Source organism: Stegastes partitus, unplaced genomic scaffold, assembly GCF_000690725.1.
Source record: "Stegastes partitus isolate 25-593 unplaced genomic scaffold, Stegastes_partitus-1.0.2 Scaffold2422, whole genome shotgun sequence".
NCBI lineage: Eukaryota > Metazoa > Chordata > Actinopteri > Pomacentridae > Stegastes > Stegastes partitus.
In genome coordinates, this window is record NW_007580153.1 from 26,687 (window position 1) to 38,556 (window position 11,870).

Genomic DNA, 11,870 nt, shown 5'->3' on the forward strand with positions numbered 1-11,870 from the left:
ATTTAAATTTTAATTATTATTATTATTATTTTTACAGCCAACCTGCAAATGAATGCTTGAATTCTGTGAATTTACGAGAATTTACGTGATATTAGAAAAACAGGAATAATCTTTAAAATAAAACTTGTTGCATTTTTCAGTCTTTGATATATATATTTAAATAGCAAATAGCTGTAAAGTAATAATATTTGTGCCAACTTAATGCTGTAAAAGTAGTGTGGTTTGATGGTCACATTACCATTTGTAAAAATACAGATTTTTGATGTGGATGGTGTTTTTAGTTTTAGGATGTTACTGTTGTAACCTTTAACATATAAATTCATACCTTTTTGTGTTTTTACGGGATATTATCTGTAATGTAACAAAACAGGGACAATTTAAATGACATGTGAAAGCCGTTTAAAAAAATGTTTCAGTGTTTTCTAGGGTTAAATAAATAAAGATTGTCTGCACTTTCTGCACTTTGTTGTATGATTTCATTCCACAAAAGCCAAGCCTATAAATAAGTTCTACACTTAAACTGACAGTAGTGATTTCAGGGTTATACTTTTCTGCTACTTGATCACAAAGATAACCTGGAATGTATAAATGTATTTCATTTGAGAATTCTAAAACATGAAAATACAGTTCCATTTAACATAATACCTGGATATTATTCAACTTTACAGCTCAGTAATTCAAAAGTGATGTAGCATACAACATAATGTAGTAGGACATTGCTTATTTTGACATTATGCTGTATTATTATTAATTAAAATTATGTCGAATTTACTTAAACACATGACAACTCCATCCATCCATCTATCCATTATCTATACACCGCTTAATCCTCACTAGGGTCGCGGGGAGGCTGGAGTCTAACCCAGCTGACTTAGGGCGAAGGCAGGGGACACCCTGGACAGGTAGCCAGTCCATCGCAGGGCCAACATGACAACTCTTGTGATAAAAACGGAGCTACAGAATATGGATATTTAATTTTTTTGGTGATAAAGATATTTATTTCAATTGCTTGATTTATCCATCTGTCAATCAACAGAAAACAGCCAATTTGGATACACCGTTTTTCTCATGCACTTGTCAGTTTTGAGATGTAACATGTCTTCTTTCAGACTAATGTGAAAGAAAACACAAAGTACTCATTAAAATCTTTATTTTACTACATTTTGTCAATATGCATGTGTAGAGTTTGATTTTAAAGCGTGTCTCTACAGGCTATTGTCTCAAAATGTGCATTTTTTCTTCTGCTTCGGACCAGAAATCTCCACTTTAGTAGCACACATATATTAAACTTTCCGTTTTGGTTTTTATTCATACTTGTGTGTGTTTCTGTGACATATAAAATGATAAAAACTAATAAAATAAATTTTTTAAACCTTTGACTAAAATATGTCAACAAAATGAATCAAGGACGCTACTTTATGCCTGCTATGGAAATTAATACAAATTAGGACATTTTTATATAGGTAATAACTCATTTGCATTTTTTAAATGTAACATTTTAGGAAATTTTAAAAATACATACAAAAAAAAAGTTATTTTAATATAAATAAAAATGTTTAATTGGTATTAATCAGTTGGGAAAGTTTCATGTAGAAAAAAATAATAATTATGTTATTATATTTATAAAGCAAAAATGCAAAACATTCTTGGGCTCCGGATTCTACTAAATGAAGATTTACAGCCTTTCCTGTTTTTTTTTTTTAGTTATTATTTTATTTTTTTTTTTAAATCAAACCAAACCAAAACAACACATCCAACTTCATCATTACCTGCACGTTTTTAGTGTATACGCCCTCTGAGCAGCTTTCATTGGCCGACAGGAGGCCATATACACGTCAATCACATAAATGCCCAATAGCTGCAGAGCATTTCTCCTCGTGGAGCGTGATTGGCCAATCTTAACAAGGCGCCCCGCCCACTGATTTACTCCCACAGGTGCTTCGGACCGATTAATCAGTGATTGGAACCAAAAAAATCCATAATTCAGTGGATTAAACCTCCGGTAAAACCACAAAAAATACGGTTACAGGTTCTGTCGGTCTTTTTGAACCAGTTAACCGTCAGCAGATGAGTGTTTTCGGTACAGGACGGGTTTTTTTTTTCTGCTTCAGGGTGCGTTGGAGTGCGTCATAGATGGTTGGTCACCGGTCCACCTGCTGCCTGCCGTTTCCGAGCTGCTGTTTTGGATTAGGACTCTTCTAGAACCTTGCTCTTGTCTACAATGTTGACTTCATTAAGGTAAGCCTTATGTGCCAACATGTTTCAGGCTTTAGTGCTATGGCTGCTAAGCTCACGGCTAAGCTAATGGTGATGCACTCGTGCTGTGGTCTATTTGAGGTCTCGAGCGCATTTTTGCCCCAAACAGTTAAATTTAATTCTAAGAGTAGATTTCAGGGAGGACGCAGAAGATAAGTCCTGCTTAAATGTTGCCTCCAACCCACTGTCCTGCTTGAATTTTGTGTTTTCTTTTATATTAACAGACATTTAGACCAGAATTTGATGCAGAAAAGGCACAAAATGGTGCAAAATGCAGGAAGTTAAGTCAAACTCTGATACAAGCCCAGACTTCTGCTTAATGTGTCCCCCAAATACTCAAATGAAACTAACTCTGATGGTGACAAAATACACATGTAGGTGTTTATTTATTTATTCGTTATCTTTCTGCATGTGAAGGTTTATATATAAAACATGTCTTCAAAGGCTTTTGTTCTCTCAAAACATTTGGAAACAAGACTCTGAGAAAGAAATGTCCCATTCAGGAGCTCCTTTCTCAAGATAAACAGTCTTTGCAGTTTGATTCTTTATCTGTAGGCCGAAGGTTTTTACAGCAGGGTTTGTTCATTTTAACATTCATGGCCTGATCAATGAAATGTTTTTAACTTATAGTTAGCGCCTATATTTTTAATACTTGCACTTTTGCACATTTCGGGGTTTCTTTTTTTTCTACAATTAAGTCTGCACGTGTCGATTTAAATTGAAAAACAGATCTTTAAAGGCTGTTTTTATGTCAAAATTAGTTTATTTCTCACACAATTTCCACTCCAGGAGCACCTACGTACACACAGACTTTCCTGTTTCATTCATGTCTATGTTCTGAAGGTTTTTATAGCGGGGTTTGTTCATGTAACATTCATGGTCTGATTTCTGGAAAGTTTTCAACTTATCGTTAACATCTATATTTTCAATACTTGCACTTTTGGATGTTATTTAACTTGATGTCTGTACTGTATTCCTAAATAAGAATTTAATACCTAAAAAGGCAAAAACACTGCTGTTTCATGGATTTGTCTAATTTGAGATTTGGGGATATTTAGCTTCCATCACATCTTTTTTCAGACTAGTTTGTTTTACTACACTTTGTCTGTGTGCATATGTAGATTTAAATTGTAAACTATGTTTTTGAAAGCTTGAGATTTCCACTTCAGAAGTATCTACATAAACCAAGCTTTCTAGTTGAAGGTTTTTACAGTCGGGTTTGTCTATTTATCATTTATTGCTGATTTTATAGAATATTAAAACCTTTTCATGCATGTACTGACTTTTTTCCCCCCTGCCCTTATGCACTACTGCCTGACATGCATTTGTCAATTTTAAGATTTTTTCGGGAAGAATATTTAGCCTCCATAAAGACTCATGGAAAGAAAATACACATTTTGGTGCTTATTTTACTACATTTTTTACTTTTACACTACTCTCTGCCTAAAATCATACATGTACAGTGCACACAAGCATTCTGCCCTGTATTTAATTTATTTAACTTGACGTCTGTATTGTATTGTCTTTTGAAACCTGCCTTTGTGTGCGAATAATGAAAGTTACTGACGCCTACTGTACTGAGGCAGGATCTTGAAAATGAAGGAAGCAGGTTTTTGTAGCTGTGATCTCATTAAACCACATCACTGTGTACTGCCAGCGCAGAAATACACAGCCGAGTCTGACGCATCCACGCTGTCAATAACCAGACCTCCTGTTTGGATGTTTTCTCTTGTGATTTTAAACCGATTTTCAAACTCCTTTTCGTAGTTGGGGTTGCTGAGATAGTAGCCAAATCCAATTAAATTCATCTTTCCGCTCTCTGTTTGCTGATACCAGAGCATCACATTGAGAGCACCGTCATCGTGGCTACATGTAAACTCCACTTTCTCCTTGCTGTTGGTTATTATTGGTTGAGTTTCCTTAAATGTCACACTCTCGGCTTGATCTGTGGGGGAAAAAAAGAATGTAAAAGCAGTTTGTATTAAAGAAAGCAGTTAAATCCCTGTCAATTGCAATAACATTACATGGAAGCAGGATGAGGAGAAATGCAATCACAGACGCCGACATCCTCCAGGTTTGTGCTGCTGCTGCTGCTTCACTGAGAATCTGCAGAAAGAAACGGCTTCATTTACAGGAAAAGTTGAGAGTTTTTAGTCAGCGAGAAGCATCAAACCACATCACTGTGTGCTGGCGGCGCAGAAGTAAACAGCCGAGTGCGACTGATTGGCTTTCTTTATCATCAGAGCTCCTTCTGTTGCGCTTCGTCTCGTCAGTTTAAACTGTTCCTCAAATTGACCCTCGTAGTTTTCAGACATTTCATATCCGAACCCGATGAGGGTCAAAGCCGTGTTGTCCTGTTTTTGTTGATACCAGAGCATTATTATAAGGGAGCTGTCATCGTGGCTGCAGTTAATGTGGACCTCACTGCTTTCTGTCACTATCCTGGAAGGAAGTTGGTGAAATGTTACGGCGCTCACCTGACCTGTGGAGATAAAGGCAGCAGACGTCAGACATCTTTATGTCAACAACAGTGATGGCTGAGCAAGTTCAGGGTGAAATTTGAGGTCTTACATGAGAACCAGATGAAGAGAAAAACAAAGGTTTGCACACGTGGAGACATTGTCGAGCGCTGACGTGAAGAAAAGCATTTCTCATAGAATAACAAGGCTCCAGCTGAAGAGGGAGGGAGTTTATGTAGTTTTAATCCATCACCACTCCCTCGTGATGAAGGCGTCTTGTCGTGTGCTGTGCCTCCACCTGTTGGTCAAAACGATCCAGGACGGCTATGATGTTAGAAACAGCAGGAAAAAATAGCCAGTAGTGTCATTTTTTCATCTTAGACAGCAGTTTCTTACTTATTCCCATTTTCTTTTTAGCAGTTTTACTCACTCTGGGTTTATTTTCACTGCAATATAAAGTCCTGCACCTTTGTGTAAACGGAACAACCAGTAAAAAATTATAATGTCATTAGTCGTCAAGGAATTAAACTTCTTTGATTATATTTTTGTAAAAAAAATAAAAATTAAATAATGGAATCATTTTTCCCCCCAATTGCCCACAGGTGTTGGCAATACTGAGGGGGGAAAAAACAAACAAACAAAAAAAGAGCGGTGACTCAACATACTCCAGATATTTAACTACTTATATTTTTACAACCTCCACAAATTGTGTTTTTCACAATAAATCTACATATCAGCTACAGAAAGATACTTCACCATGCTGAACGTATCGTCTTTTTTATTCTTTTTCTTTTACTTTCATTCCACTTATCTGTATTTTTTCCTCTTTTTTTAATGTGCTATGCCATTTTTGGTGCTTTTAATATTTAGTTTGTTTCAGTTGGTGTTTGTTGGGTGGGTTTTATATGTTGAAAATCCTGTATTTATTTTATCTTATTTAGCTGTATGTCTCCACTTATTGCTTCTCTAGTCTCTTTTCTGTCTGTTTGGCCTCACTGGCCTTCTGTTGTTATATTAGCTTAGTGAGCAATCTGTATTGAGCACTTTATTTTTAAAATGTGCTGCGTAAATAGAGGTATTTTTATTATTCCAGCTACTTGATGACAGCTTGCTTCTCTGCATTCTGTTTTTATTGCTCGAGTATGCTTTGTTTTGCTCTTTGCCTCTCTGTTTTGTTTCCATCCTCTTTGCTTTGTTAAACACAGCCTACAGTTCAGCTGAATAGTCTCAGAATTTTTGTCCCGTGACTGCTGGTTGCAGCTTGACTCACTAATGACTTCCTGAGAAACACATAATTTATTGATTTTTACTGAAGCAGTGCAAGCGCAAATGGTTTATTTTATTCAAATTTTAAATGAGACCTGTGAAAGACAGGGATTTAGATAAAATACCCAGATTTTAAGATGAGATGGGTAGTTCAAGGACTGTTGGAAAGTTCAGTTCTGTCAGTTTTTACAGTTTCTGGCTCTGATAAATGATGAAAAACGACTGCCTTTTTAAGCCTGCTGGTGGGCTTTGGGGTTCAGTAACATGCGCAGTAAGAGTTGCTGATATTATCTTGTGAGTCAGGTGTGAGAACAACAAACCTCCTCTGTGCTGTATGTTTTTGTCACAGTGCTGAGGCCTGCCGCAGCACTGTGCAGACTGGCAGCACACAGATAAGCCGCCTCGTCTTTCTCCTCAACGCTGGATATCGTCAGAGTCCACTGCTTGCCTGATGCTGCTGCCTTAAAACCAGAATTGAATCCCTCTTCAAAGTCTGAAATGGTAGCTACTACAACCACCATCAGCTCAAGACCTTTCCCTCTCTGCTTTCTGTACCAGTACAGATACTGATAGTCAGTGTCGTTCTGGTAGCAGTGCATCTCTGCTGAGCTGTTGGGACGGTTGGAGATGTAGCGAGGCCACTGAGTGATCAGGACAGACTCAGAAGCACCTGAAACAAAGAAAAGAGAAAAAATGACAAACATATCGATAAAATAGTTTCAGTATCGTACATCGTTTTATCTTCATAGATATTAATTTTACCTGCAGCCCAGAATATAAGGAAAGCCACAGTGGTGACACCTGGAGTCATTTTGACTGTAAAAGAGGAAATGAACTCAAACACAGTGAGTCAACAGCTGAGATCTGCAGAGAGGAAACGCCGTCAGTTTGTCTGTGACGTAAAGTGAAAACATTCCCAGCTCATCAAATGAACACGGCCTGCAGTTTAGTCGAAAAATCCACACATTTTTGTGACGTCACTGTTGCTCGTAGCTGAGTCACTGATGGCTTCACAGTTGCACAGAGGAGCACAACATTATTCGCTTTTTTTTTTTTTTTTACAGAATCTGGTTTGTACAAATAGTTTAATTTTGGCATATTTTTTAGATCAGACATGTGGAATATCTGAACTCTTTTTGTTTGTTTTCAGAGTTTTGTAGATAAACACACACATGAAGTATAAAAAGAAATGCAACATTAAAAAAACAGTGTTTTATGGGTCATTTCAGAATTGGAGGACATTTTACATCCAGCCATGAAATTTCATACAATCTATATACGAAATGTTAAAGCATGCAGTTTTTGAGTGAATTGTACGAGTTGATTGTTGATTAAAATACCAAATACGTCTGGATTACCCCCTAAAATGCAAATTTTCTCTTGTCACACCCCCTTGATGACCAAATTGAATCTCAAATAAAACAGTTAAAATACATTTTAAATTTCTTTTGTATTATTTTGTTCATAGATGTCTCTTGTAATTGTGGAAACTTTTGTTTTAATCGACATAATTTTTTAAATATTAATTATTATGTGAGGAATCTATGTCCCACAACATGCATGCAGCCCTGTTACCCTGACATTTTTAGCGTAGTAGAAGAAGAAGAAATCAGTGAGTCACATGACGTAACGGAATTTACAACATCAGATTCCCAACAGCATGGGTGGGTCAAAGGTATGTCCTGTCTTCTCTTTTTCATATTTTTGTAACATTGTTGGCCTTTCTTGAATGTCTCACTCTACCTCACGCAACCCTGTTGTGCAAATTATCAGGATAAAGCAAATGCATTAATTTTTTTAAATTGACAAATTTACTTTAGTAAGTTTGTCCTCTTGGTCATTAAAAACGGCTAGCTCAGCAGCTAGTGTCTAATCCTGAGAAAAAGGTAACATTTGCATGAATTTGCAACCCTGTTACTGTGATTGGAGTAACAGGGCTGCATCTCCTCCAGTTTACTCAGAAACTGTTATTTATGATTCAGTTAAATAATTTGCATAATCTAAACAATTTAAACATATTAATGAACTTTTTGAAAAAGGCCCATCCATCTCCAACATCCAAAGTCAACAGAATGCTCAGGGAAGCTTCGCACACATCAATGTAAAGAACCCTGTTGTTCCATACAGCAGTAGCTGAAGAAGTGCAGACAAAGTACAAAAATTCAACTAGAGAGAGTCACAGACAACTCATTGCAGGAGTAATCACAAGCAAAATCCTGAAGAAGTACAGGCTGCAGAAATTGGTACAGGAGGTACTTGGATTTTAAAGAAGATGATGGAAAAACCTGGGAAATGAAAATGTCTGCTGCTACAAGAGGAAGGAATACAATGGAATTGGTGCCACAGTGAGAGGAAAGGTTATGTCGTTCGTTGTGCGTGGTGATGTGAGCAGGGTCACTACTGGAAAAAAAGCAAACAGTGACACAAGGAAGTAGGAAAATGCAGAGAAGACTGCTTCTGGATTCAATGAAAAAATCTCCATTTAAAGTTCCTGGCTGAGCAGACCCACATTCGTCTGTCATACTCACTGCTTTGCACACTTCGTCCCTACTGGGTTGTGCAGCCAACGCTGGCAGATCGTAAAACATGTTTGTGCAAACAACATGAAAATCTTGGCTTTATTACAAAAGAAACTTCACCAGATGTACATCATTGATACATTCAGTTCGGGGAGCCTGGCAGAAGCCATCACGTGTGACCCCACAACCAAGCAATGTATGTATAGAGAATGGGATGAATGCAACAATAAGACCTATCCATTGACTAGCCATTATGAAGCTGCACATCGTGTCTCCTACCTTCAGTGGGCCACTGTTGACAAAAAGCACAAAGATGATTCTAGAGCAACATCAAAGATAACTTTGAAAAAAGAATATGAATCTTCACAAAAAGAACTGGTGGGAACATTTGCCACTGTGCTCCAGACGTGTAGGCGCCATCTCTACAACATCAGGCAGCAGTATGCTTTCTCACGAGCCCTGAAGCAGAACCTTCCAGCACATGAATGTGGAGTCCATGTTGATTTCTCAGAAAACTATGGTTGCAAATACAGCACAGAAGTGCAACCTGTCCATTTTGGTGCATCACGTCAACAGGCCACCTTGTACACTGGTGCGTATTATGTGGGGGGAGAATCTGACCCCAGCTCCTTCTGCACCATAGCGGCATCAAGATTGAAGGGACCTCCTGCAATATGGCAGCACCTGGAGCCCATTAAGACGGGGTTTACCAGGGGTTCCTGGAGTTACTTGGAAGCCAGCCATGGCAAAGGAGCCCCAGATAGCATAGGCAGGACACTGAAGAGGAGGGCCGACAGGAGTTGATATTACCATACCAATATCTCTGTACCAAGCTCTGAAAGATGAACAGTCAAAAGTGAAATTGTTTTACATTCAGGAACAAGATGTAGAGGATGCAGTGGAGGAAATGCCAGCTAAGCTTCCAGCTGTACCATCTACAATGAGGATTCACCAGGTACTCACTTCACTGTTTCTTTATGATCCTTATTTAGATGAAGCACTTTCAACTGATTTGTGTATGAACTGTGGACTATGAATCTTCTTACCTTGCCTTGCCAGGTGGTCACCTGGGAAAATCCTCTACCGTGATGTCAGCTGCATATGTTCTGCAGCTGGGAATCTGGAGTGTAATTGCCAAAAGCCCAAAAAATAAATTAATCTACCTTTTACGGGTACCTGAATGTTGGTAACAGGGTGGCACCAAATAAAGCAAATAACAAATAAAACATACAATAAAACTTCTGCCTTTGATACCTGAGCTGAGCCAATCAAGCTTTTTATAGTTGATGACCTATTATTGATGAATAACAGAAAATTGAAAAAGAGAAGGTTTGTTGTTCAAAAATTTTGAAGCCCAAATGTCCTCCAATTCTGGACCCTTATCTTATGACTGTATGATATAATAGATACACATATTAGTCAGTTCTGCTCCTGGTGTAGTTTTTATATTCCTTGTCTCTCTCATGTACATAATGAGTACAGAAAAGACTTTCACATGGGATGCAGCGAGGAAACAACTGTGTATTCTCACTCACAGCACCTTCACCAAGCCTCCTGTTTTCTTGAGATGCTACTTCGACACTGAGACTTCCTTTAAGTTTGCACATTCAGACTGATTTTTGGGAGACAAGGAGGCTGAACTTAGAGAAATGAAATAAGCTTGTTGTTTGTCCTCTCAGCACGTGGAGGAAGCGCCTGATGCTTTTTGTAAAGGAATGAATGTTCTGTAATGTCGAAACGTTCCTCAAAGCTCTCCTCAGTGTTTTGGTTTTCAAAATATGTGCTGATACCAAAACATGTAGGAATGGTTGTGTGGTTTGGAGGTTTGCAGGTGATACACAAATAATGGAATAATGTCTAGATGACAGGAGGAAGAACTGATGGTACATAATAACATACGTTAGAGTCGCGAGAAAGTATTTTATAACACTTACCTGTGAGCAAAGACAAAGAAAAAAATGAAATAACCAACATATTAAAACTTCATGCAGCTGCATTGCTCTCTGCAGAGGTGTCAGTGAAAACAGCAGCATGAAATCTTCCTGTATCATTCATACGGTGGAAGGAGGAGCTTCCATCCATGTGCATGTCAGTGTTTCATCACTGCTCTCTGCTGGTCAGTGTTTGGATTCTGGTTCATGCAGAAGAAACACTGTGTGGCAGCATAAAGCATAATGACACTGTGACTGACATTACTCACACCCTAAAGCAGGGAGCGCTGAACCACATAAAGTTAAAATAATCTATTGTTATGGGGAGTTAAGTATATATATATATTAATCAGTTTTGTAGTTGTAGAAAATCAGGAAACGCAGTTTAGCGGAGATATTTTGTGTGCACTCCACGTTATTTTCCAAAAAAAGATGATTTCTACATGAATAATTTGTTTTCAGTCAGACTGGAACAGACATTTTGCTAACTGCATTAGCTTTTACCTACTGTATGGAGAGCTGAATGTTTGGTTTCTTTTATCCATCTAGTTAATTTAAGTGAGGTGCAACAAGGCTCGGGGTTGTAGCCGAGAAATGTATTACAATAAATTCTTTAATTTAAGTCAACAGTGATAATTATTGATAAGTTTTATTGGCCTAGTTTTAATAAAGACCAGGAGAAAAATTAAATATTTAAGTTGAATGTAACCACTTGAGCCTGTTTTTAAAGTACACAGGTTATAATTTTATTTATTTAGTATTTTTTTATACAAATGAAATTTTACACAATGTGCTTTGTAGAACAAAGAACTAGAATAGAATAGAAATAGAAATACTTTGCTGATCCGCAAGGGGAAATTCTGTTGTTATCATAGCAAGTGAAGAGTGAAGTGACCACCACCACAACAGAAAATATACAAAATGCACAATAAAGTATAAAGTACACTATGAATAAAAAAAATGCACCATAAAGTGTCAAATGCAAACAATAAAAAAATACAGTGATGAAGCTAACAATAAAAAATCAACAGTGAATTCAAAAACAAAACACCCCAATGCCAGCAGCGAGTGAAACCCTAAAGGTGGCAAATTTCTGTGTTTATATCAAAATCAAATGTTTCAAAATTATTACATAAAAATCTAATGCAAGCTAATACCCTGCTCATCTGCCTTTTTCTAAATCTCTAACAGAGCTAAAGAGTACAAACAAAACAAAGTTGGAGCACAATAAACATGTTAATAGGAAAATATAGCAGGTTAAAATAGACTAAAATTCTGCTTTTTAGATCTCTAAAATTAAAATATTTTGTGCAGTATATGTAATAGAAACGACCACTTTCATCGCTTTCTATTTACTGCAACAGTTACTCTTTGAAAATATGCAATCATCTTTATAATTTTCTTCACTTTCTATATGTACAAATTTTTTATTTTTTTTT

At 37.2% G+C, this 11,870-nt stretch overlaps 1 protein-coding gene and 1 gene segment (V, D, J or C); both read right to left on the reverse strand.

Annotated features, from left to right (window-relative positions):
• The window catches only part of LOC103374976 (uncharacterized), a 58,115-nt gene that overhangs the window by 17,526 nt on the left and 28,719 nt on the right, over nucleotides 1–11,870 (reverse strand). Inside the window, exons 1-3 of one of the 3 annotated variants that reach the window (XM_008305150.1) lie at nucleotides 4,828–4,876; nucleotides 4,442–4,738; nucleotides 3,582–3,587 (exon numbers count right to left, since the gene is read on the reverse strand). The exons of the other annotated variants lie outside the window; for them this stretch is intronic. Coding sequence (XP_008303372.1) covers nucleotides 3,582–3,587; nucleotides 4,442–4,738; nucleotides 4,828–4,876 — 352 coding nt within the window. Of the gene's footprint in view, nucleotides 1–3,581; nucleotides 3,588–4,441; nucleotides 4,739–4,827; nucleotides 4,877–11,870 lie in introns of those variants that run through there. 3 annotated transcript variants of the gene reach the window in all.
• On the reverse strand, nucleotides 3,603–4,437 carry LOC103374975 (T-cell receptor beta chain V region C5-like). The segment is given in 2 exon segments: nucleotides 3,603–4,201; nucleotides 4,281–4,437. Coding segments are annotated over 2 exon segments (348 nt in total).